This window comes from Triticum urartu, chromosome 4A (genome assembly GCF_056163025.1).
Source record: "Triticum urartu cultivar PI428250 chromosome 4A, HENAU_Tu73, whole genome shotgun sequence".
In the NCBI taxonomy this organism is placed as follows: Eukaryota; Viridiplantae; Streptophyta; class Magnoliopsida; order Poales; family Poaceae; genus Triticum; species Triticum urartu.
The window spans coordinates 595,310,545-595,333,867 of NC_141876.1; the positions used below are offsets into that span (position 1 = coordinate 595,310,545).

The window sequence follows — 23,323 nt, forward strand, 5'->3', positions numbered from 1 at the left end:
TGCCATGGTTGCCATGCTCCGAAAATTGCATTTGCCATGATACACACACTAAGTTTGCCATGGTCCTGTTCGAAAACAAAATTTGCAAGGTTGTAAAAGAAGGAAGAAAATTTGCCATGTTGCAAAAAAGAAAGAAAATTTTCCATGTTGCAAAAAAGAAAGAAAATTTGCCATGCCCCGTAAACTACATTTGCCATGATACATACACTAAGTTTGCCATGCTCCCATTCAAAAAGAAATTTTGCCATGTTGCAAAGAAGGACGAAAAATTGCCCTGCTCCACGAACTGGCATGAAAGAAGATTTGCCATGGTCCCTTTCAAAAATAGAAAATTTGTATGAGGCATAGACTAAAAAATGCCATGATCCATACTATAATTCCCATGATGCATGAACTAAAAAATTGCCATTGTCCCATTCAAAAAGAAATTGCCATGTTGTAAAAAAAGAAGAAGAATTGTTGTGGCCCCGTTTACAAAGTTCAAAATCAAGTATGAACAAGAAAAATTGCCATGGCAGATTCGTATCAAGAATTGCCGTGTTTCGTATGATGAATGTAGCCCGTGTAAAAAACACAAAAAGTTGGAATCAAGTATGAACGAGAAACTTCCATGGAAGAATTGTATCAAAAATTGCTGTGTTTTTTTAATCAAATTTTACATGAAAATTGCCAAGAATGTGAAGTAATAAAAAAATTGATCAAATGTTTCCATGGCAAATGCATGTTTCATTTTGCGATGTTAGTTTCAACGAAAATGCCATCTTTTGCGTAATAAAATTGTCGTGTATGTGAAAATAACACAAACAAAATGATCAAAAACAAATTCCCATGGCAAGTGCAAAGTCAAAATGCCATGGCACATGGAGTAATAATGTCGTGGTACATGAAAAAAAAAAGATAGATTTGCCATGTTATATGAGTTAAATTTGTCATGATAGTAACATTGAAATTGCCATGTAGTTAGTGTGTAGCATGCCAAATTGTTAAGTAGGAAAATGTACATACATATGGGTGAGTTGCCATCTACCATGAAATGAACAGGGCAAAACTAGACTGATTGAACATGGGGGAGTTGCCATGTCTATGTTTAGTACCATTACAGAATGATGGGTTGTGGTTGGCATGAAGATGGCAAACATGGCAAAAAGAAACAGTTCAGCCATGGCAATTGATGGGTTATGGATCTGATGAAGTTGCCAAGCATTTAGTACAATAGCATACCAATTGCTTGGTACCTGTTAACAGGCATAACAAACATGAAACATGGCAAATTTCAGGCTTTTATAGAGAGTGATTTGCCATGTATTTACTCAGAAATTTGAAAAAAAGGATGTGTTGTGGTTTGAAAAACATGGCAAACAACGCAAGTTTTTACAGTTCCACACATAGGGCAAGTTGCCATCTATTTATTCAGTAGAATGGCAAAATGATGAAAGGGCAAATGTAAATGCATTGACTGCCGTAGCATATGGCATATCAGAACACATGGCAATTTTCAGCGCCAAACAGTAGGATAGTTGCCATGTATTTATTTAGAAGCATGGCAGATTGATAAGAAGTGGAATTGTAGACACATTAACATCAGTATGAAAATGGAAGATCACACAAAAACAGATATTTTTGCCATGGAAAATACTCCAGAATTTTGACATGGCAGAAGCTCATAGCAACTCTGTCCCATGGCAATTATTCGTAGCAAATTCGGCCATGGCAACTACTATATAATTTTGCCATGGCAATTAATCCAGAAATTTGACATGGCAACAACTCATAGCAATTCTGCCCCATCAGAACTACTCATAACGAAAACTGCCATGGCACCAATTGATCCAACATTCAGTTTGACATGTTATTTGAAGTATTCTTGACATGTTGTATAAAATTTCAGAATTTGCCATGTTTTACAAAAATGTCGTGTGTTCAAAAAAAGAGCAATCCTACATTTGCCATGTGACCAAACAAATTGTGGGAAAAATTTGTACATGATACATGGAATTTGCCATGGCAAAACACATTCTGTAGCATCTATTCAACAATGTATGAATTTACTATGTGATGCTACAGAAAAATTGCCATGGTTATGTTAGTTTGAACATTGGATTGATGAGAAAAACAAATTTGCGATGGCAAAAACATTCAGTATAATCTATTTCAGCTCATGTGAATTGCCATAAGATCATATAAAAAAATTGCTATCATGTGGACTAGTCATATACACGAATTCTGCTATTCGAGCCAATGGACCAGCGACTCACCGGCAAGAACGGGCATGGCCACGACCTCCTCCATGGGGTGGCCAGACGTGACGCCGGTGACGGGATCCAAGGTGAGGACGAACATCGCCGTAGAATGGACGCGGAGGAAGGGAATCGACGGAGGCGAGGCTCCTCCAGCGTGGATCCCGCGGCAGCTCCTCTTCACCGTCGCCGCTGCCACCATTCCTCTCCCTGCAGCTCCTCCCCCGCTGCGCACGGGCACTCCCCTGCGGCAGCTCCTCCCCCGCTGCGCACGTGCACTCCCCTGTGGCAGCTCCTCTTCACCGTCGCCGTCGCTGCCATTCCTCTCCCTGTAGCGGTTCCTCCCCGCCACGGCTCCTCCATCGTGGCTCCTCCTAGCCGCAGCCCAATCCCGTTGCGGCTCCTCCATCGCGCAGCGAGCGCGCCCTTCCTCCTCCGTTGTGCCTTCCATCGCCGTCGGCCGGATTCACCTCCTATTCGCCACCGCTTAGGGCCTCCGCCCGCCACCACTCGGGACCTCCGGTCGCCGTCGCCCAAGGCCTCCGTCCGCCTCTGCTCGGGGCCCACGCCCGCCACCGCCAGGGGCCTCCGCCTGCCTTCGCTCGGGGCCTCCGCCCGCCACCGCCAGGGGCTTCCGCCCCGCCTTCGCTCGGGCCTGCCGTCCGCCGCCGCCCGGGTCATATTGTGTGTGGTGTGCAGGTAGGTGGGGAAGAAGGTGAAGCGGAGTGGGGAAAGAAGAACGGGAGTGAGGACGTGCGGCATAGTTTGTCCAGGTCCGGACGTGCGGCACAGTTTGTCCAGGCCCAGACTCTGCGGGATGACGTGAAATGTAAAGTCCTTCAAGAATCATGCAAAATGATTCAACGACAGATGACGCGTGTGGACGGGATGCTACACACCACACGTGTGGGCGTTAACATTTCCGAAAAATAAACAAAGTCACGTGCAACGATGAGAAATGAAACCCAACTCCTCGCCACTCAAAAAAAGGAAAGAAAAAAGCGAAACCCTCGACTCCATTTCCTCCCAAATCCCAAACCCCCATGGACGAGCTCGCCGGCGACCGCCGCCGCGCCGATTCGGCGCCTCCGCTTCCGCATCTCCCCGACGACCTGCTCGTGGAGATCCTCCTCCGCCTCCCGCCGGAGCCCATCCACCTCTTCCGCGCCTCCTTCGTCTCCAAGCACTGGCGCGGCCTCGTCCACGACGCCCGCTTCCTCCGCCACTTCCGCGACTTCCACCGGGGGACGCCTCCCGTCCTCGGCTTCTTCAGCAACCAGCCGGTGTCTCCCTTCTTCGTCCCCACCTCCGACGGCTTCGCCGTCCCCGCCGCCGCCACGATGCGCCACGGCGAGTGGTGGGCCCTCGACTGCCGCCACGGCCGCGCCCTCCTCCTGGACCAACGACACGGAAGGCTCCTCGTCTGGGACCTCATGAACGGCGACAAGCACTACCTGCCGTTCCCCACACAGGCCCATCTGGAGGGCGTTGAGTACAATGGCGCGGTCCTCTGCGCGGCTGGCCACGCCGACCACGGCGACTGTCATTCGTGCCCGTTTCTCGTGGCGTTCGTGTTCAATCAGCAGAGTGATTTCAATACCTCCGCGTGCGTCTACTCGTCCGAGACAAGCGTTTGGGGTGAGATCCACTCGATCGAAATTCCAGATGTATCAGTTACATGGGCTCCGACGCCACTGATTGGAAATACACTCTACTGGATTTTGGATACCTCTGGCGGCGCTATCGAAAATGAGTGTTGGATCGTTGAGTTTGATTTGGATGCACACAATTTGGATTTAACTGGGGAGATTCCATACTACGTGCTCGATAAGTACAATAGGCAAATTGTTCTCATGGCAGCAGATGATGGACGGCTTGGTTTCGCCGGAGTTGACACATTCAGTCTCCATTTGTGGTCAAGTATAGCTTGCGTTGACGGGATGGTAACATGGGCACATTGCAGAGTCATTGATCTGGAGAATTTTCTTGCACCGGAAGCAGTGGCGGCGTGTCGGTATGTACCAGATGCAGTTGGCTATGCTGAAGATGCCAATGTGATCTTCATTCGTGTGGATCCAAACATCTATATGATCCATCTCAACACCATGCAGATTGAGGAGGTTTCAGAGAAAGGGGCCTATTGGTTTGTTTTTCCTTACACAAGTTTCTACACTCCAGGTATTGCCTGCCATTGTTTTTTATGTTGCAAAGTTCATTTTATTTTTTTCCAAATTGTATCTTTCCTGTAAGTGTTTTCAAGCACATGAACCACTGTTCACTTCACTACCAATGACAAGTTTTCATGAACTCTTTTTGAAAGAACTGCTTATTAAATGATGAACCATTCATACTCTGCTTATTACTCCTGGCTGCTGCTGGTTCTCATCTTCTTCTCATTATGTGGCGTTCTTAACGAACTATTCAATGTTGTTCCAATTTACAAACTAATCGTTAATGTGCTGGAAAATGATCCTTTTGGTGTCTCACAACTCAAACAATGCATAGGTGCTTCTTTCATTTTTACTTCCAAGTGTTTCACGTGTTTTTGCATCCGAACCCAAATCCAACCGTTTTCCTGTATCATAATCGCTGGATGACCTAGTTTATTGGTAGCACGGGGATCACAATTTCTTGATGTTCTCCTATGCCATACATATTTAGATCTAAACAGTCAGGAAGCTAGTAAATTTAGTCAATGTGTCATCATTTGAAGGTGCCTTTGCTTAACATACACTTAAAAGAACAATATAGCTGTTTCGCACCAGCAATTTATAACCGTTCTGTTCTTGTGGCCTTGTCTTGGCACTGGATAATATAAACACTGACACATGAGAATTAGCCAATTAACTAAAGAAGCGACTGATATTCCGCCTTTCTTTAGTCAGTGCATAACTGTTTTCTCTTTCAGTTAAGCTTGTGGATTTTAATGTCAATACGGTGCCTTCTTAACGTTAATTGCTTCAGCTTTCCCACAATTCTTTTTGCTTAAGCTTCATATTATGCGGGATTTAGGGTGGTATTTTTATTTCTTAATTCTGTGCTTAGCGTTCTTTGTCCAGGTGAGTAGGAGAAGGGCATACTTTCTCATATTCCCTTTGATGTATTGTGCATGAAACTTAATTGTGTGTATAACGAATGGGCTCACACCAAAACAGTTCAAAAGACAAAAATGATTCCTAAAGTAATTGAATGGCATATCCTTTGTTTTGAGGTTATTGGTGTAATGTGCCTTGATGAATTATTTGAATATTGTATTACATGTGATTCCTTGACTGTTCCTAACCTTGTAGCAAAACTTTTCTCAGTTGTTTTATTGCCAACAATTGCCATTGGTTTATTGACTAATTCTTCTCATAGGAATCACCACTGGTGGTGGAGATGATCAAGCTGAGCCGTTAAACGACTGTTGAGATGATTGTGCTTTCACACCTGCAGTCACACTTTGCTGGTCTAAGAGGTGATGTAATAATATCTTTTTACCACCTGTCTATTGGTTTGCCTGCGTGATTTGGTAATTTTGGTTCGACGGTCAACTTTTACTACCTGTCTATTTGTTTGCTTGCGTGATTCTATAATTTCGTGGTTCAATGGATCAATATTCTTCGCAAATGGTAAGAACTAAGAAACTGTGGTGCCGGTGTTACACAGAATGCAGTCTGATCCTTTTCCCCTTGAACAACTTGATCATTTCGTTTTCCCTTTTCCAATTATTTCTTAGCTACAAAGTTTCGATAGAGAAGTCTTCACGTCTCTTTCTCTAGCCTTAGATTAGATGACTATTGTTAGAGTATTATATCTATAGTTATGTAGTCTTTTGTATTTACCCCGTTGTATAAGGGGTTTCCTGCATATTTCCTACACCTGTACATGTATATATACTGGCCTATGGCCTTATGCGAATACAAGTTGCATATTCCTATCATGGTATTAGAGCTGAGTCAGTATTTTGCACCATATCCTATGGTTTCCTCGCCTCGCTTGTCACAGGATTCTGCACCTTCATCCCCGGTGAATTCTTCGTCTACATCCCCTAAGTCACATTATACTCGTCGTCCGCATAATGTGGATGCGTCTAATGATGTGCTGTCCTCCTCGTCTGAGCTTACTTATGGCTTGCGTCCTCGTCCGCTTCCGCCTGTTGATCGCCTTGGTTTTCGAACCACTGGCGCTGTTGTTCTTAAGCCGACTTATTATCGTGAAGCTGTTGTTCATCCCGAGTGGCAGTTTGCAATGACAGAGGAGCTTGCTACTCTTGAGCGCACCGGTACGTGGGATCTTGTTTCTCTTCCTCTCCATGTTCGTCCCATCACTTGTAAGTGGGTCTACAAGGTTAAGACTCGCCCCAATGGTTCTCTTGAGCATTACAAAGCTCATCTTGTGGCTCGTGGCTTTCAGCAGGAGCATGGCCGTCATTACGATGAGACTTTTGTTCCTGTGGCCCATATGACCACTATTGATACACTTCTTGCCGTGGCCTCTGTTCGCCACTGGTCTGTATCTCAGCTTGATGTTAAGAATGCCTTTCTTAATGTTGAGCTGCGTGAGGAGGTGTACATGCAGCCCCCACTTGGGTATTCTGTTCCTGATGGCATGGTCTGCCGTCTTCGTCGCTCTCTCGATGGCCTTAAGCAAGCCCTTCACGTCTGGTTTGAGCGTTTTGCCTCTGTGGTGACCGCCCGCTGGTTTTTCAGCGAGTGCTCATGATCTAGCGTTGTTTGTCCACCTTTCAGCTCGTGGTCGGACTCTTCTCCTCCTCTATGTCGATGACATGATCATCACTGGCAATGACCCTGAGTATATTGCCTTTGTGAAGGCACATCTTAGTGAGCAGTTTCTTATGTCTGATCTTGGCTCTCTTTGCTACTTTCTTGGGATCGAAGTCTCTTCCACCTCTGATGCCTTTTCTATTTCCCAGGAAAAGTATATCCAGGATCTTCTTGCTCGTGCTGCTCTTACTGATGAGCGCATTGTTGAGACTCCCATGGAGCTCAATGTTCACCTCCGTGATACTGATGGTGACCCCTTGTCTGATCCGACGCGTTATCATCATCTTGTTGGGAGTCTTGTCTATCTAGCTGTCACTCGTCTGGATATCTCTTATCCGGTCCATATTCTGAGTTAGTTTGTTTCTGCTCCCACTTCGGTTCACTATAGTCACCTCCTTCCTGTTCTTCGATATCTTCATGGGAATACAAGTTGCATATTCCTATCAACTATATCTCCCAGACTTTATCCGGGTTTTCTCTTGGAGCCTGGATCTGGGCAATTCATTTTGCTGATGTACTAGGTTGATGCAATTCATCATGCCAGTCAGCTTTATACCACTTACTGAATATGCATTTGCTATATAGTACATCGATGCCTGCATTTGAGAAAAAAAATAGTTGACATTAAGGTTTAAGTCCTCCATATGATGCCATGGTTCGACTAATCACAACGTGTTAGCAATCATTTTTAAGCCCAAAAGTACAAAATAAAAACCAAATGTTTATTCTACATGCTGTGCCCTGGTATTTACATGGTCTTACCTCTGTCCTGTACAAATGTACCACCACACATGACTTGTATGCCTTGCAGTACATGTTGACCTCTAGCGGCCTATTGTTTGTTTGATATCATTTCTGTCAATTTGCTTGATACAGTTCTTCATGTTAGTCAGTTTTATATCATTTCTCGAATATGCATTTGCTATATAGCATCGATGCCTACATTTGAGAAAAAACAGTGACATTAAGGTTTCAGTCCTCCAAATGTGACGGCATGGTTTGATTAACCGCAACATGCTAGTAACCATTTTTAAGCCCAAAAGTATAAAATAGAAATCAAATGGTTATTCTATATACCGTGCCCCTGGCATTTACATGGTATTACCTCTGTCTAGACATGACTGGTACGCCTTGCAGTACATGTTCACCTCTGGTGGCCTATTGCTTGTTTGGTTGTTGCATGTTAACTCGTATAAACTGTTTTCCTTTGCATGTTTAAACCCGTGCTGTTTAAACTTGCAGATATTTTTTGCAATGTCTTTCTTTTGTCCCTCCTGAGTAGTCGAAATCAGCTCTGCTGATGAGATTGCTTGCTGTGCAGGTACCCAGGTTCTTTGTTGCTGTGACTAAATGCAGAAACAACTTACCCATGCTGGTTAGTACTTCCCTCCGTCCCAAAATAAGTGTCTCAACTTAAAGTTAGTACAAAGTTGAGACACTTATTTTGGGACGGAGGGAGTATTTTGTAAATGTTGACGGCTCAATGTGGCTGTACAAGTCGCTGAATGTGATGCTAACCTTGCAAAAGGTGTCGAATTAATCGTGGGATGTTATCTTTAGCGATTCTATATGCATTAACCAACTTTACCAGCGCTTGGTAAAATGTAAGTCATACTTCAGAATATTGTTGTTGAGAAGATGGCATTTGTTTGGCCTCTTGAGTGTTCCGTTTGTGGCTCTAGTTACGCTTGATGTCGCATTTGTGCCGAACCGGTGTGTTAGATTTTCTTCGGTCCGTAATCCTGCTCTCTAGATATATAATATGATTTGTGCGCATGTCTGCTACAGTAAGCTATGTGATGTGTTAGGTTCAACTCTGCTGTTCCAGGCGAGTGGCTGTGATGCAGTTCTTTTAGCAAATTGAAATTGAGCTTTGGATGAGTATGTTTTTCACCGATAGAAGACTATCTCTTTAGATGTTCAGCTGCCACATTGCTTGCAGAGTCAAATGGGTTTGATTCTTGTGCATACTGACTTTATGGTACATGATCATGAGCACCTGAATTTGCACAGCCTTGTGCACCTCAGTTGAGTTGAGTGGCTGGCCGAATCTCACCTACAGATAATTTGTTTGAATGTTATTAAGTGTTTATTGGGAATTTATTGTTTGTCTCTTCATAGAAATGATTCAAAAGTTATTTAGTGTTCCTATGATAGTCATTTGATTTGTAGGAGAGAATCCTATAGGAATATTTCTACATGAATTTTAGCATTCACTCAGACCTCTTGGAAATAATCTTCGTTTTTCCTGCGGTGCAATCAAATAACCCAAAATCCCATAGGATTCAAATGGGCATGATATTGCAATCCCATGTTTTCCCACTCCTATGTTTTTAGATTTCTGTGAATTAGAGAGACTCTAATGCGTATTTGTCGTTTGGGCAAAAGGTCCTAGTACGTGTTGCTTACAAGTTATTAGTCCCGGTGTTTTGGCCTCTTGCAAGCTATGGGATGAGAATTCAGACGATGAAGATGGGATAATCTGTAGTGTGTTTGTAGTTTGCATGTCGTGGTAGTTTAAGTTTGCATGTGGGACTAAGTTTGTAATTGAACTATGTTGCATGCATAAACTTTGAATGTGGTCGAAGTGGTTCCGAAGTATGAAGGCCATCCATTTATGCAACACACAGTTTCTCTTAATAAATCCTTATGATTTTTTTACAAGTTTCAACTAAATATGCCCTTTTTCGCTTTTCATTGAGTTTCAGTTGCATGTTTTTTCTTTTGGAAATCTCATTTACATCCACCGCTTATGAAAATGATTGATCATCCAAATACGTAAAAGTTTACTTTTTATTTACATTTTTTTAGTTTTAAAGAGAGAGAAAGAGAGATATGAAACTGAGCCCCGTCGCCACTCAAGAAAAGAAAAACGGAAACCCTCACGCCAATTGCCCCCAGTCCACAAACCCCATGGACGAGCTCGCCGGCGACCGCCGCCGCCCTGATCCGCTTCCGTCGCCTCAGCTTCCCCCGGATGACCTGCTCATGGAGATCCTCCTCCGCCTCCCGCCGGAGCCGATCTACCTCTTCCGCGTCTCCTTCGTCTCCAAGCACTGGCGCAGCCTCGTCCACGACGCCCGCTTCCTCCGCCGCTTCCGTGATTTCCATGGAGGGACGCCTCCCATGCTCGGCTTCTTCAACAGCTGTCCATGGACTGCCCTCTTTGTCCCCACCTCCGGCGGCTTCGCGCTCTCCACCACTGCCAAGATGTCCACCAACGAGTGGCGGGCCCTCGACTGCCGCCACGGCCGCGCCCTCCTGCACAACGACCACACCAGGACGCTCTTCGTCTGGGACCCCATGACCGGCGACGAGCGCTACCTACCGTTCCCCACTAAAGCCCATCTGGAGAATGTTCATTACAATGGCGTGTTTCTCTATGTTTTGTTTTGTGTTGTGGTATTCGAGTGGCTTCTATGTCAAATGTGGATTCCATACCTTTTCTAAACGGTGTTCGTTTCATCCATTCCAAGTTGCCTTTGTTTTCCCGCCCTCCCACCCTTTTTCTTCAAGGATTCAGATTTCTTAATCATGTATCCTTTTATTTGTGTGAAGTCTCTTCATCCTTTTCTTTCAAGTTTCGAGCCGGTGATCTATCATGAAGATGCTAAGGAAGCTTCAAGTTCATCATTCTTTGTTCTATTTCTTCTCCGGTGGATTCAATTCAAGATTTCGGTGTTAATCTTATCTCTTTCCTCATTCACAATGCTTTCCCATGCCAGTGCACCTCTTAATCGTTCATATCTCTCTATTCATATCCGAAGTGCCGAAGATATCTCAGAGGATTCACGTTTCCATTCTCGATCCATTCAAGTTATTTCGAGGTTGTTGTCTCATTCAAGCAACTTAATTCAACCAACACAATCTCCCTTTCAAGTAATCGTTCAACGGTGTATCTTTTGAGTGGGCCCTAACCCACAGGTCTTTTCCCAGGATCTTACCTGACTCTTTTTTTTTTCCGGAGCTATTCTTAAAATCATTTCAAAGTTTGACGTAAGAATGAATCATCATCAGTCAAATGCCTTTCTCCAAGATCTTTCAAAATTCTATCATCGTTGGTTCAACATTTCTAATTTTTTATTCTGGAGTGCCTCAACAATTTGTGGTGGTGTTTCTCATCGTCATTCTCTGCATTTGAAGACCGAACAAGGGTTTCTCTTAAATCTTGCTCCATTCTCTTCAAGATTCATGGTTCTACCTTGATGCCATCCTCTCATAATTGTTTTCGATTGTGAGAATTCTTTTCAAACATCCGGAGCAATTCAGGAGTCCTTTTAGTTCGATTCTCCGGAGCCCATCATCTCAGAATTATTCATTCCAGCTTTCAACTCTCGTTCTCCAAATCTTACCGGTGCATCATTCAAGTATTCTCTAATCAGCTCGCGATTTCTTCGTTCTCTTGTATCAAATTCTCTCAAGTATTTTCATTCGTTTCTAATTCTTCTTGGTGTTTTGTTATCATTTCTTTGTTCATTTTCAATTCTTACGGTGGTTTGTTCAAGATTCCTCTTCCTTTGTTATCATATCAATTTATTCGTTGTTTCAATCCCACCGGTGGTTCCATCAAGACCTTCTCAAGTTTATGCTATATCTCTCTTAATCCTTTCTATGATAATAAGTAGTATGCCAAATCCGTTGCTTGTCATCAATCTAAATTAGTGAAGGATATGCATAACGTAATTCTTATTATTGTTTCATCCAAGTGATCTAGTTTCTTCGTTTCAGAGTTGTTCATCATGTCACATTTCTCGGTTCGAGATGCTTCATCTTTTCTTTTCCGGAGTTTCAAGTTTTCCGCTTTATCTCATCGCGAATCTCCATCTAAATCATCGCAAGGCTTCACCTTGTGTTCTCAACTTCTCTTTCTTTATCATCCTTTTATTACCGGAGTTCTTCATGGAGACTCTACATGGTAGTTCGTCAAGGATTCCTTTCATTCTTTAATTGTTCTTCAAGATTTCTCTCAGAGTTAAGATCCGCCTAGCTATACTCTAAAATAAACATGGTGCTCAACACATGCTTTGTTTTGAGGAGTTCAAGCCTTCTTCATCTTGCATTCCAAAGTGCAATTCTTTCTACCTTATCTCTTGAGATGGTGTTATGTCATTCTTGATAATTTCCCATCGTGTCTCATGTTTCACAAGTTTCCGAGAGTGACATATTTTAAACCCATCAATCTCTTCGTTGGTGTTATCTTGGTATAGATTTCACTTAAAGCCTTCCCTAAGGAATGTTGCTATTGTGGTGCTTGGCAATGATCCAAGTTATCTCTCTATCATCTTGGTGGAAGAAGTTTTCTATCTTTTCTAGCTGTCAATCAAATCTTTTTCCCATGAGTGGCAGGTTGTTACCTCATAATTTTGAGAAGTTCTTCATAAGCCCACTACAAGCTTATTCATTTCGTTGTTGGTTTTCCAACAACTACGTTATAACCTTCTCAGAAGGGTGCTTTCCAAGCTCATTTGTGGCAGAAGTTGGCATTTTCTTCTCCATTCTTTTATTTCAATTATCTATCTTCTATTCTTTCTTCCGGAGTCATTGTGATGTTGCTCTCTTTGACCAGCATCTCGTTTTCTTAGCAAAAGATCATGTTCTTTCCTTCGCTTATCCATTCAACCGGAGTGTCGTGCCCTATTTTCAAGTTCTTCCCATTCTGTCAAGTTTTGCCTCACTTCTCAACCGGAGTGCTGTCTGAAACCTTTCTTACCCATTGTGCCATTCTTTCAATGTTGGGGAACGTAGTAATTTAAAAAAAAATTCCTACGCACACGCAAGATCATGGTGATGCATAGCAACGAGAGGGGAGAGTATGTCTACGTACCCTCGTAGACCGAAAGCGGAAGCGTTTATCAACGCGGTTGATGTAGTCGTACACCTCATGATCCGTCCCGATCAAGTACCGAACGTACGGCACCTCCGCGTTCAGCACACGTTCAGCTCGATGACGTCCTCGCCTTCTTGATCCAGCAAGAGGGGCGAAGTAGTAGATGAGTTTCGGCAGCACGACGGCGTGGTGACGGTGTTGGTGAAGAACAATCTCCGCAGGGCTTTGCCTAAGCACTACGAAAACTAGTACGGAGGATAAACTAGAGGAGACGGGGTTGCCGGCACACTGCTTGGTGTTTCTTGATGTGTCTTGGGTGCTAGCCCTACCCCTCTATTTATATGTTGAGCCTTGGGGTCGAAACTTGGAGTAAAACCTCCACAAAGTCGGTTTCACCCGAAAGGCAAGAGTCCTTCTCGGACTCCAGGGCCAGACGCCAGGGTTCCCGGCGTCTGGCCCCAGACGCCAGGACCCTGGCGTCTGGCCCCTGGACTCCGCAAAACTTCCTTTTGCGCTTTCCAAAAACCTTGTGGGCTTTCCCCTTTGGCCCAAATAAAGTGTTCTCGTACCCAAACATTTCGGGAAACATCCGGAACCCCTTCCGGTGAATTCCGGAACCCTTCCGGAGACCAAGCACTATTATCCCATATATCAAACTTTATCCCCGGACCATTTCGGAGTTCCTTGTTATGTCCGTGATCTTATCCGGAACTCCGAATAACATTCGGTTACCAACATACATAACTCATAAATACTATATCGTCAACAAACGTTGAGCGTGCGGACCCTACGGGTTCGAGAACTATGTAGACATGACCGAGACACTTCTCTAGTCAATAACAATAGAGGAATCTGGATGCCCATATTGGCTCCTACATATTCTACGAAGATCTTTATCGGTCAAACCGCATAACAACATACGTTGTTCCCTTTGTCATCGGTATGTTACTTGCCCGAGATTCGATCGTCGGTATCTCAATACCTAGCTCAATCTCGTTACCGGCAAGTCTCTTTACTCGTTCCGTAATACATCATCCCGCAACTAACTCATTAGTTGCATTGCTTGCAAGGCTTATAGTGATGTGCATTACCGAGAGGGCCCCGAGATACCTCTCCGACAATCGGAGTGACAAATCCTAATCTCGATCTATGCCAACTCAACAAGTACCATCAGAGACACGTGTAGAGCACCTTTATAATCACCCAGTTACTTGTGACATTTGGTAGCATACAAAGTGTTTCTCCGGTAATCGGGAGTTGCATAATCTCATAGTCAGAGGACATGTATAAGTCATGAAGAAAGCAGTAGCAACAAACTAAACGATCATCGTGCTAAGCTAATGGAATGGGTCAAGTCAATCACATCATTCTTTAATGATGTGATCGCGTTAATCAAATGACAACTCTTGACTATGGTTAGGAAATATAAACATCTTTGATCAACGAGCTAGTCAAGTAGAGGCATACTAGTGACACTTTGTAAGTTTCCGGTTAATACAATTCTAGCATGAATAATAAACATTTATCATGATATAAAGAAATAAATAATAACTTTATTATTGCCTCTAGGGCATATTTTCTTCATTCAATAGTTCCGGAGGTAGTGTGTTGTTGATTTCATCAAGTATCCTCTCATCTTGTCAAGTTCATGTTCAATTCCTTTCATTTACACTCGGAGTGCTGTCTAAATTATATCATTCTTATTCCTTCTCTATCTTGTTCTAACCGGAGTGTTGTGTCTATCATTCCTCTTCTAACCAGAGTCTCATCCAAGAGCTTTCTTTTGCCAAGTTCATATTCTATGCGTCCCATTTCCAACCGGAGTGTTGTCGTAATTGATCTTTATCGTTCCTTGTACATCTCGTTTCAACCGGAGTGCTTGCATGTACTTCTTGTCCATTGCAACTCTTTTCTTATGTCTTTCAACCTACAAGGCTCTAGTAATGTTCCTTGTTCCTCTTTTCTAACGGAGTGTTTTCAACTTTGTTCATTTTCGTTCTATTCTTTCTTTCAATTTGTTCAACCTCGCAAGGTTCTTTGGTTTCACTCATTTGTCAAAGAAGCAACTTAGTTTTACCTCTTCTCTTCCTCTTCCGTTTCCCTCCGGTGCCATCCTAGATCTCGGGACGAGATCCTCTTGTAGTGGTGGAGTGTTGTAACGCCCCGAGACCGACGCGCCAGGTGTCTTCCAGTATTCGCTGTCGTTGCCATGTCATTTGCTTGCGTGTCACATCTTGCCATGTCATCATGTGCATTGCATCATCATGTTTTCAAAACTTGCATCCGTCCGGTTTCCTCCAGTTCTCTCCGTTGTCCGTTCTGAGCCCAGACACACTTGCACGCCCCCGCGACACGTCCGAAATATTATTTTATAAGTGGCTGGAAAATGTTCTCGGAATGGGTTGAAAGTTGGTGTGTTGTCTTATTATAATGTAGATAGACCGCCTGTCAAATTTCGTCGCATTCGGCGTTCGTTTGATAGCCCAACCGTTAAACATATAGCGGCATTATAGCCGGTCATACGTCAGACGTTTTTGGTCTTCGAAGACTGTATCGGGCCTCTCTTTCTCTTCTCTCTTCTCAGCCCACCTAGGCCCAGCCTACCCCTCCTCGCGTCCGGAACCGTCCGATCGCAATTGAAGGCTTCGAAAACCGCCTCTAACCCTAGCCACCTACCCTACATAAACAACCCCTAGTTTATTTTTGGACAAACCTAGCTCTTCCCCTATCCGTAGACCCCTTCTCCTTGGATCCGCCGCCTCCAGCCTTAGCCAACCCCCTTCACCTCGAAATCCGCCACCGACCAGCCTCCCTCCGCCACTTGGCGCATCGCCACCGGTCAGCGCCGCCGCAGCCGCCCGCTCCAGCCAACCACCGAGCGCCACGTCGCCCCCTCAGCCTCCACCACCACCGCGGCCCTCCAAGCCCATCCGCAGCCCCCCCGAGCCCATGCGCGCCGCCATCCGCCCGATCCCGCAAGCCCGCACACGCCTGGCTCGAGAGCTCCCCTGCCCGAGCTCCCTCACCGCGAACCGCCGACCGCTCCATCCGCCCGCAACCTCCCCGCCGGCCAGAGCTCGCTGGAGACAAACCCCGCGCCGCCGGAGTTCGCCGAGCCCCATCCAGGCAGTGCCCCGCGCCTCCTCTTCCCCTCCTTTATCCCGTGCTCTCCCTCTACTCTAAGCCCTGCGCCGCCGCCATTTTTGCAGGAGCCACCGCCAAGCTCGTCGCCGGCCTCCTCGGCCTCGTCCGTCGCCGGATCCGAGCTCCCCACGCGCAGATCTGCTTGTTCCCGGCCTTCCCGGCCTTGCCCCGTCGACGTCCTCGCCGGACCACCGCCGTCGCCGCGCCTGTTCCTGCCTCTGCTTCGAGCAGGAGGACGCTCACTCGTGCCCGTTGACCCGTCGTCCCGCGCCTGGGCCATGAGGGCGCCGAGGCCCAGCAGCGTTTTTCGTCCCCCAGGCCGGCCCTTCTCCCCCGATCTGGGCTTGGCCCGTGATGAGGCCATCCCCAGCGCCTCCTTTTTTCCCTTCCACTGTTGGGCCAGCCTCTGTTTCGTCCCGTTCATGTTTTTTTTCCAGTTATGCGAATTTGTCTAATATCCAGGAGTTTGGTAGTTTTACAGAAAAGTCCCCCTAGATCATGCATTTAATAACTCACAAATGGTGCATCGGATTAAAATGATTTATATATGAAAAATGACTAGAATATCATCTAGTTTCACAATATCCAACTTTCATGCATGTTTGAAATGTTTAAATTGCTATTTGCATTAATTTGCTTAAATGCCATGCTAAAATGTTTTATTTCATAACTTAATAACCGTAGCTCGGTTTTAAATAAATTATATATGTAAATGGGGTAGAAAAATGCCTAGTTTAACATGATTCACTCATTTTGCATGTTTAACAACTCTAAAATATGGTTTAGGGCAGAACAGTACCAAATTCATAATATGCATATGAGGATTTTTCCGGACTTGTTGCTTGTTGTTCCGGCCTCATTTAAACTTGCCTAGATAGGTAGTTCTATTATGCTTCACCCCTTGCCATGCTAACCAACATTTAATATTGTTGAGTACATAAACGGGAGAGAACTAAATAAGTCATGTGGTGTTTCATCAATATGCAACGGAGTTGCATATTGAGCTCCACTTAATTTGTAGTATTGTTTGTTGCACTTTGCCATGCCATGCCTCATTAAACCGGACATGCATCATACTTGATTGTGCATCATGCCATGTTTATGTGATGATTGTTTATTATGTTGCTTGCTTCTTTCTGGGTTGCTTCTCTCGTTATCTTCGGTTTCATTCCGGAGTTGTGAGGATTCGTTCGACTATGTCTGTTTGTCTTCTTCACGGACTTGTTTTTCTCCCTTGCGGGATTTCAGGCAAGATGACCATACCCTCAAAATCACTTCTATATTTTCTTGCTAGTTGTTCGCTCTATCGCTATGTCGCGCTACCTACCATTTGTTTATCATGCCTCCCATATAGCCATATCAAGCCTCTAATCATCGTTCCTAGCAAAACCGTTGTTTGGCTATGGTACCACTTTTGCTCAACCCCTCTTATAGCGTTGCTAGTTGCAGGTGAAGTTAAAGTTTGTTCCATGTTGGAACATGAATATGTTGGGATATCACAATACCTCTTATTTAATTAATGCATCTATATACTTGGTAAAGGGTGGAAGGCTCGGCCTTTTGCCTGGTGTTTTGTTCCACTCTTGTTGCCCTAGTTTCCGTCATACCGATGTTATGTTCCTTGATTTTGCATTCCTAACGCGGTTGGGGTTATGGGCCCCCCTTGACAGTTCGCTTTGAATAAAACTCCTCCAGCAAGGCCTAACCTTGGTTTTACATTTGCCTAACAACCTAAGCCTTTTTCCCTTGGGTTTCCGGAGCCCGAGGGTCATCTTATTTTACCCCCCCGGGCCAGTGCTCCTCCGAGTGTTGGTCCAACCTAGAACCACTTGCAGCGCCACCTCGGGGAAACTTGAGGGCTGGTTTTAGCTGTACATAGTGTTCATCTGGTGTGCCCTGAGAACGAGATATGTGCAGCTCCTATCGGGATTTGTCGGCACATCGGGCGGCTTTTCTGGTCTTGTTTTACCATTGTCGAAATGTCTTGTAACCGGGATTCCGAGTCTGATCGGGTTGTTCCGGGAGAAGGAATATCCTCCGTTGATCGTGAGAGCTTGTGATGGGCTAAGTTGGGACACCCCTGCAGGGTTTAAACTTTCAAAACCCGTGCCCACATTTATGTGGCAGATGGGAATTTTTTAATATCCGGTTGTAGAGAACTTGACACTTAACTTAATTAAAATGAATCAACCGCGTGTGTAGCCGTGATGGTCTCTTTTCGGCGGAGTTCGGGAAGTGAACACGGTCTTGTGTTATGCTTGAACGTAAGTAGTTTCAGGATCACTTCTACTTTCACGACCGTTGTGTTGCTTCTCATCTCGCTCTTATTTGTGTATGTTCGCCACCATATTTGCTTAGTGCTTGCTACAGCTCTGCCTCTTTACCTCATCCTACCCATAAGCTTAAATAGTCTTGATCTCGCGGGTGTGAGATTGTTGAGTCCTCGTGACTCACGGATACTTCAAACAGTTGCAGGTGCCGATGATTCCAGTGCAGGTGACACAACCGAGCTCAAGTGGGAGCTTGATGAAGATCTTAATTGTTGTTTTGTGTCTTTTCCGGTTGATCAGTAGTGGAGCCCAGTTGGGACGATCGGGGATCTAGCATTTGGGGTGGTCTTCTTTATTTTGGTTCCGTAGTCGGACCTTGTTTGTACTTTGGATGATGTATGAATTATTTATGTATTGTGTGACATGGCGATTGTAAGCCAACTCTTTATCCCTTTCTTATTCAGTACATGGGATTGTGTGAAGATTACCCCTCTTGCGACAAAATCACCATGCGGTTATGCCTCTAAGTCGTGCCTCGACACGTGGGAGATATAGCTGCATCGTGGGCGTTACAAGTTGGTATCAGAGACGACCCTCGCGGTTATATGGATGTTTGTGGACAGGTGCGCGGTCATGTTGTTCATGACGTTTGTGACCCGTCGTGGCACACGGCATGACATATGTACCGGACTGGATGCACAGACGTATGTGCCAAGAGGAAACGTTCCTGTGGCCCGACGAGGACGTTGGTTCCTCTGAGTGGGATGTATGTGATAGCCTGGCTTATTAGGGATGATAGAATACTCATATCAATAAAGAATTCCTTCTTTTCCGAGAGCCAATTCGGATAGAACTCCAAAGTTAAGCTTGCTCAGCTTGGAGTAGTTTCAGGATGGGTGACCGACCGGGAAGTTGCTTCCGCGTGCGCACGAGTGAGGACAAAGTGCACAGAAAAGACTAGTAGTGATAGGGCCAGTCTAGATCCCCCCAGAAGTAACAACCACCGGCGGGTGTGTCCGGGGCGTTACATCCTCCCTCCGCCTCCCGCCGGAGCCGATCTACCTCTTCCGCGCCTCCTTCGTCTCCAAGCACTGGCTCAGCCTTGTCCACGACGCCCGCTTCCTCCGCCGCTTCTGTGATTTCCACGGAGGGACGCCTCCCGTGCTCGGCTTCTTCAACAGCCGTCCATGGACTGCCCTCTTCGTCCCCACCTCCGGCAGCTTCGCGCTCTCCACCGCTGCCAAGATGTCCACCAACGAGTGGCGGGCCCTCGACTGCCGCCACGGCCGCGCCCTCCTGCATAACGACCGCACCAGGACGTGCTTCGTCTGGGACCCCATGACCGGCGACGAGCGCTACCTACCGTTCCCCACTCAAGCCCATCTGGAGAACGTTCATTACAATGGTGCGTTTCTCTGCGTGGCCGGCCACACGGACCACGGCAACTATCATTCATGCCCATTCCTCGTGGCGTTCGTGTTCAGCAACCGCAGAGATTTCATCACCTCTGCCTGCATCTACTTGTCCGAGACTGGCGTCTGGGGTGAGATCACTTCGATTCATATACCAAATTCATTTGTTGATGTAAAGCCGGCATCTCTGCTCGGAAGCATACTCTACTAGCCATTGGATAATGATAACATCATTGAGTTTGATTTGGATAAGAACAATTTGGATGTTATTGAGGTGCCATCCGCCGAAGAGATTATAATCATGCTAACAGAGGATGGTCATCTAGATTTTGCCAGTGTTAATCGATTCAGCCTTCATTCCTGGCCAAGGGTAGCTAGCATCGATGGGGTGGAATCATGGACACATCACAGGGTTATTGATATGGACAAGCTTCTTGCACCATAAGTAGTGGCGGCGTGTAGGAATCAAGTGTGGCCAGTTGGCTATGCTGAAGATGCTAATGTGATCTTCATTCATGTGCATCCTTGCACCTACATGTTCCATCTCAAGTCCATGCAGATTGAAGAGGTGTCACAGAAAGAGGACGGCTAGTTCATTTTTCCTTACACAAGTTTCTAGACCCCAGGACCAGGTGTTGCCATTTTTCTTGATGTTGCTTAGCTCACTGTAATCTCCCAAACTATATCCACCTTGTAGATGTTTTCAGGTATATGAGCCACTGTTAGTATAGCTGACAAGTTTTCATGAAACCTTTTTTAGAATACGCACAAGCGTGCGTATACATTAAAAGTTTCCATGAAACTTATTTCAAAAGAACTGATTATTGAATGATGAATCATTCATACTCTGCAATATTGGCTTCCACATCCTCCTGGCTGCTACCGATTCTCCTCTTCTGCTCATTAAAGTTTTTTTTGAAGTATTCACTATTGCTCCAATTTACGAACAAATCGTTCATGCTTGAGTTAAGAAATGTAGATGTAAATTTGCTTGTCTCTTGAATTGTTACTTGCAAGTATTTCACATGTTTGTGCATCCAGACTCAAATTCTACCATTTGCTTCTATCACAATTAAGGATTGACTAGTTTTGTTTGTACCACAGAGATGTCAATTTCTTGATATTCTGTTGGGCCATACATATTTAGATCTAAACAGTCAGGAAGCTAGTAAATTTAGTCAATGTTGTTAGGATGATCTCCATCGTGTGGGCCCAACGGCCCACCGGTCCCTTAGATTCGCGCCCTGATCGGGGGCGCTCAACCCACTATGGTTGATGGGCCCCTGTCACTTGCACTATATAAAGAGGTGTGGCCGGTGACTCGCATCACGAGGTTCGTCACGACGCTGCACACCCCACCTAAATCCCCTACCAATCTAGGGTTAGTGCAGTGCTGATGGGAAGCACCGCCACCACCTCGCCATCTCACTGCAATCACCGCCGCTACAACACCACCATGGCTGCTGGTTCGAGCTCGTCGAGCCAAGGAGAAGGTAAATCATCGATTGATCTAGCCTACTCGATCCCATGGATATAACAATGGTATCAGCCAGATTGGCTTAGATTTTTTCGGTTGAAAAGAAACACAGAGAAATCAAAGCAAAAGAAATCCCCTCCCTAAAGAACCCTAAAAAGACAAGGCAAAGTTTTCACCGGAGAAGGGCCTAGGGCCTTGTTGGCAAAGAGTGCCACCGCAAGGCCGCGCCAGTTCCTCTTGATCCCCACATGAATTGGCAAGCCGAGGTGCAGGGATGAAGAACCTACCCCGATAGGGGCAAAGAGCACCGCGGCCAGACCGTTCGGCGGCGGCGCGCACACCTCAAAGGGAACGCGCGACCGGCGAAGGGGCCGACAACGGTGCACGCCGATGGAGGGGAAGCAGCCACACCTCTCTGCTCTCTGCTCTCTCTCTCGCGCGCGAACAAAAAGGAGGGATAAAAAGGAAGGGGAAAAAGAAGGCGGCCGGGCGCGACGCGGTGGCGCTCGTCGCCGTCGCCTGCGGCCGGGGCAAAAACCCTCTCTCATGCCAGCGGGAGCAGAGGAGGCGCAACCACGTCTCTCTCTCTCTCTCTCTCTCTCTCACTCTGAACAGGAATATCTCTCTGAACAGGAATAGGGAAGGAGAAAGAAAAGGCGGCCAGGCTCCCGCGGCGCGGCGGTGGATGCCGTCGCCGGCAGGAGCCTCGCCGACGGCCGGGCTTAGCCCGCACGTACAAAGAGCTGAAGGGGAGCGAGCGGCGCGCGGAGGGACTGGCGCTAGGTTTTCGGTCGGTGGGTATCGACCCGTGTTTTGATCTAGCGAGCTGAACGGATGACCGTCGGATCGTTTTTGACGGCCCAGATCGAAACCCTAGTGCGGCAGCGGGCTTTTGGGCTGAAAGCCTGATGGGCTGTTGGCAGGCGGAAAGGCCAGAGAGGCGTGCGCCCGCGCCGGGCCTTTTGGGCCAAAAGGAGAGGAGGCGCAACCGTTGAGGCCCAGCGCGAGTGTTTGTTTCCTTTTCTTTTGTTTTAATAGTTTCTCTACAATTTTTGGGCTAAATTTTATATAGTTTTTCTATTTCAATTTTAATCAAAAGAATTTTTTTTGAAAATGGAAAAGTAAACAGAAAATATAAAAGTTTCTGAAAATGAGAACAGAAAATTTTCAGAAAAAGAAAAGTTCATGAATTTTATAAGAAAATAATAAAGTTCATGAATTTTTATTTAGTCAAAGAAAAGTTTATGTAAAAATTAAAAGTTCACGAATTTTTATTCATGTTTTTCCGCTATGCAAATAATTAATAATGTCTTTTACAAGGAAAGTAAAAATTTTATCCTCCGATTAAATTGGAACCAACGGGAAAATTTAATTGGAAGAACTGTTCTTAGCAATGTTTTTCCCCTGTGGGTGAAATCAGATTTAGATTGTTTCACTATGACAAAAGAAAGATATTTGTTCTAAAGTTAAAATATGGTATTGTTATTTTTTGACCAACGTTGATGATAACAGTGCTATAATTCTATGAGTCTTATGTTCAAAGCTTAAATCTCTGATAAATTTTGTATCAAAGTGATCAATTTTCAGAGAGCAGATAAAGATCAAGAAATGCTCTTGAACTAGAGAAATGTACATTTCTTGTCCCCTCTGCAATAAAGTTGATGATGATGATTATTTCTTAGCAAAGTTGTTTAATAGAAATACTATCATCATATTGTTTATGATTTATATGCATTATTTCCATTTCCTCCCAACGGTGATACAGAATTAATGTAGGATGATGTTTTATTCTAATACTACCACAACAGTGATTTAGAATATAAAAAGAAAGTTCTAAAAAAGTTTAATGTGCATATTTTTTAACCAGACCAACGCTGGGTTATTTTTATGCTCATTATTGTTGATTATTGGCTAAGTTTTCTCAGACTAAAAGTTCTCCATGCTTTTATTCATGAAAGCGACTGGCTGGGTACTCGTGATCCGAAAGATGACCAAGAAAGGTCATAACGTAAGGGAGTATGTTCTCTCTAAAGAATGGCTTCAAAAGAAAAGAATTCTTGGATATTAATCCAAGAAAAGAAAAGAGATAGATCATTGAGAGTCATGGTTGACGAATGTCTTTCATGTACTCTCTATGAAGAAGATTTTTCAATCAACATGATTTGAGATGAAACAAGCAACATGCGTGTT

At 45.1% G+C, this 23,323-nt stretch overlaps 2 protein-coding genes and 1 pseudogene across 2 annotated transcripts; all 3 read left to right on the forward strand.

The window, feature by feature from the left end:
- Positions 1–3,188: 3,188 nt before the first annotated feature.
- On the forward strand, positions 3,189–8,658 carry LOC125553094 (uncharacterized). The gene is made up of 3 exons (XM_048716854.2): positions 3,189–4,415; positions 5,595–5,694; positions 8,325–8,658. Exons 1-2 carry the CDS (start codon positions 3,281–3,283, stop codon positions 5,645–5,647), a joined length of 1,188 nt encoding a protein of 395 aa, XP_048572811.2. The 5' UTR covers positions 3,189–3,280; the 3' UTR covers positions 5,648–5,694; positions 8,325–8,658.
- A 1,258-nt stretch (positions 8,659–9,916) lies between these two features.
- On the forward strand, positions 9,917–10,740 carry LOC147977000 (uncharacterized). Its single transcript, XM_087521056.1, has 2 exons — positions 9,917–10,405; positions 10,729–10,740. Exons 1-2 carry the CDS (start codon positions 9,917–9,919, stop codon positions 10,738–10,740), a joined length of 501 nt encoding a protein of 166 aa, XP_087377182.1.
- An 8,109-nt stretch (positions 10,741–18,849) lies between these two features.
- LOC147977001 (uncharacterized) lies at positions 18,850–20,248 on the forward strand (annotated as a pseudogene).
- The last annotated feature ends 3,075 nt before the right edge of the window (positions 20,249–23,323 follow it).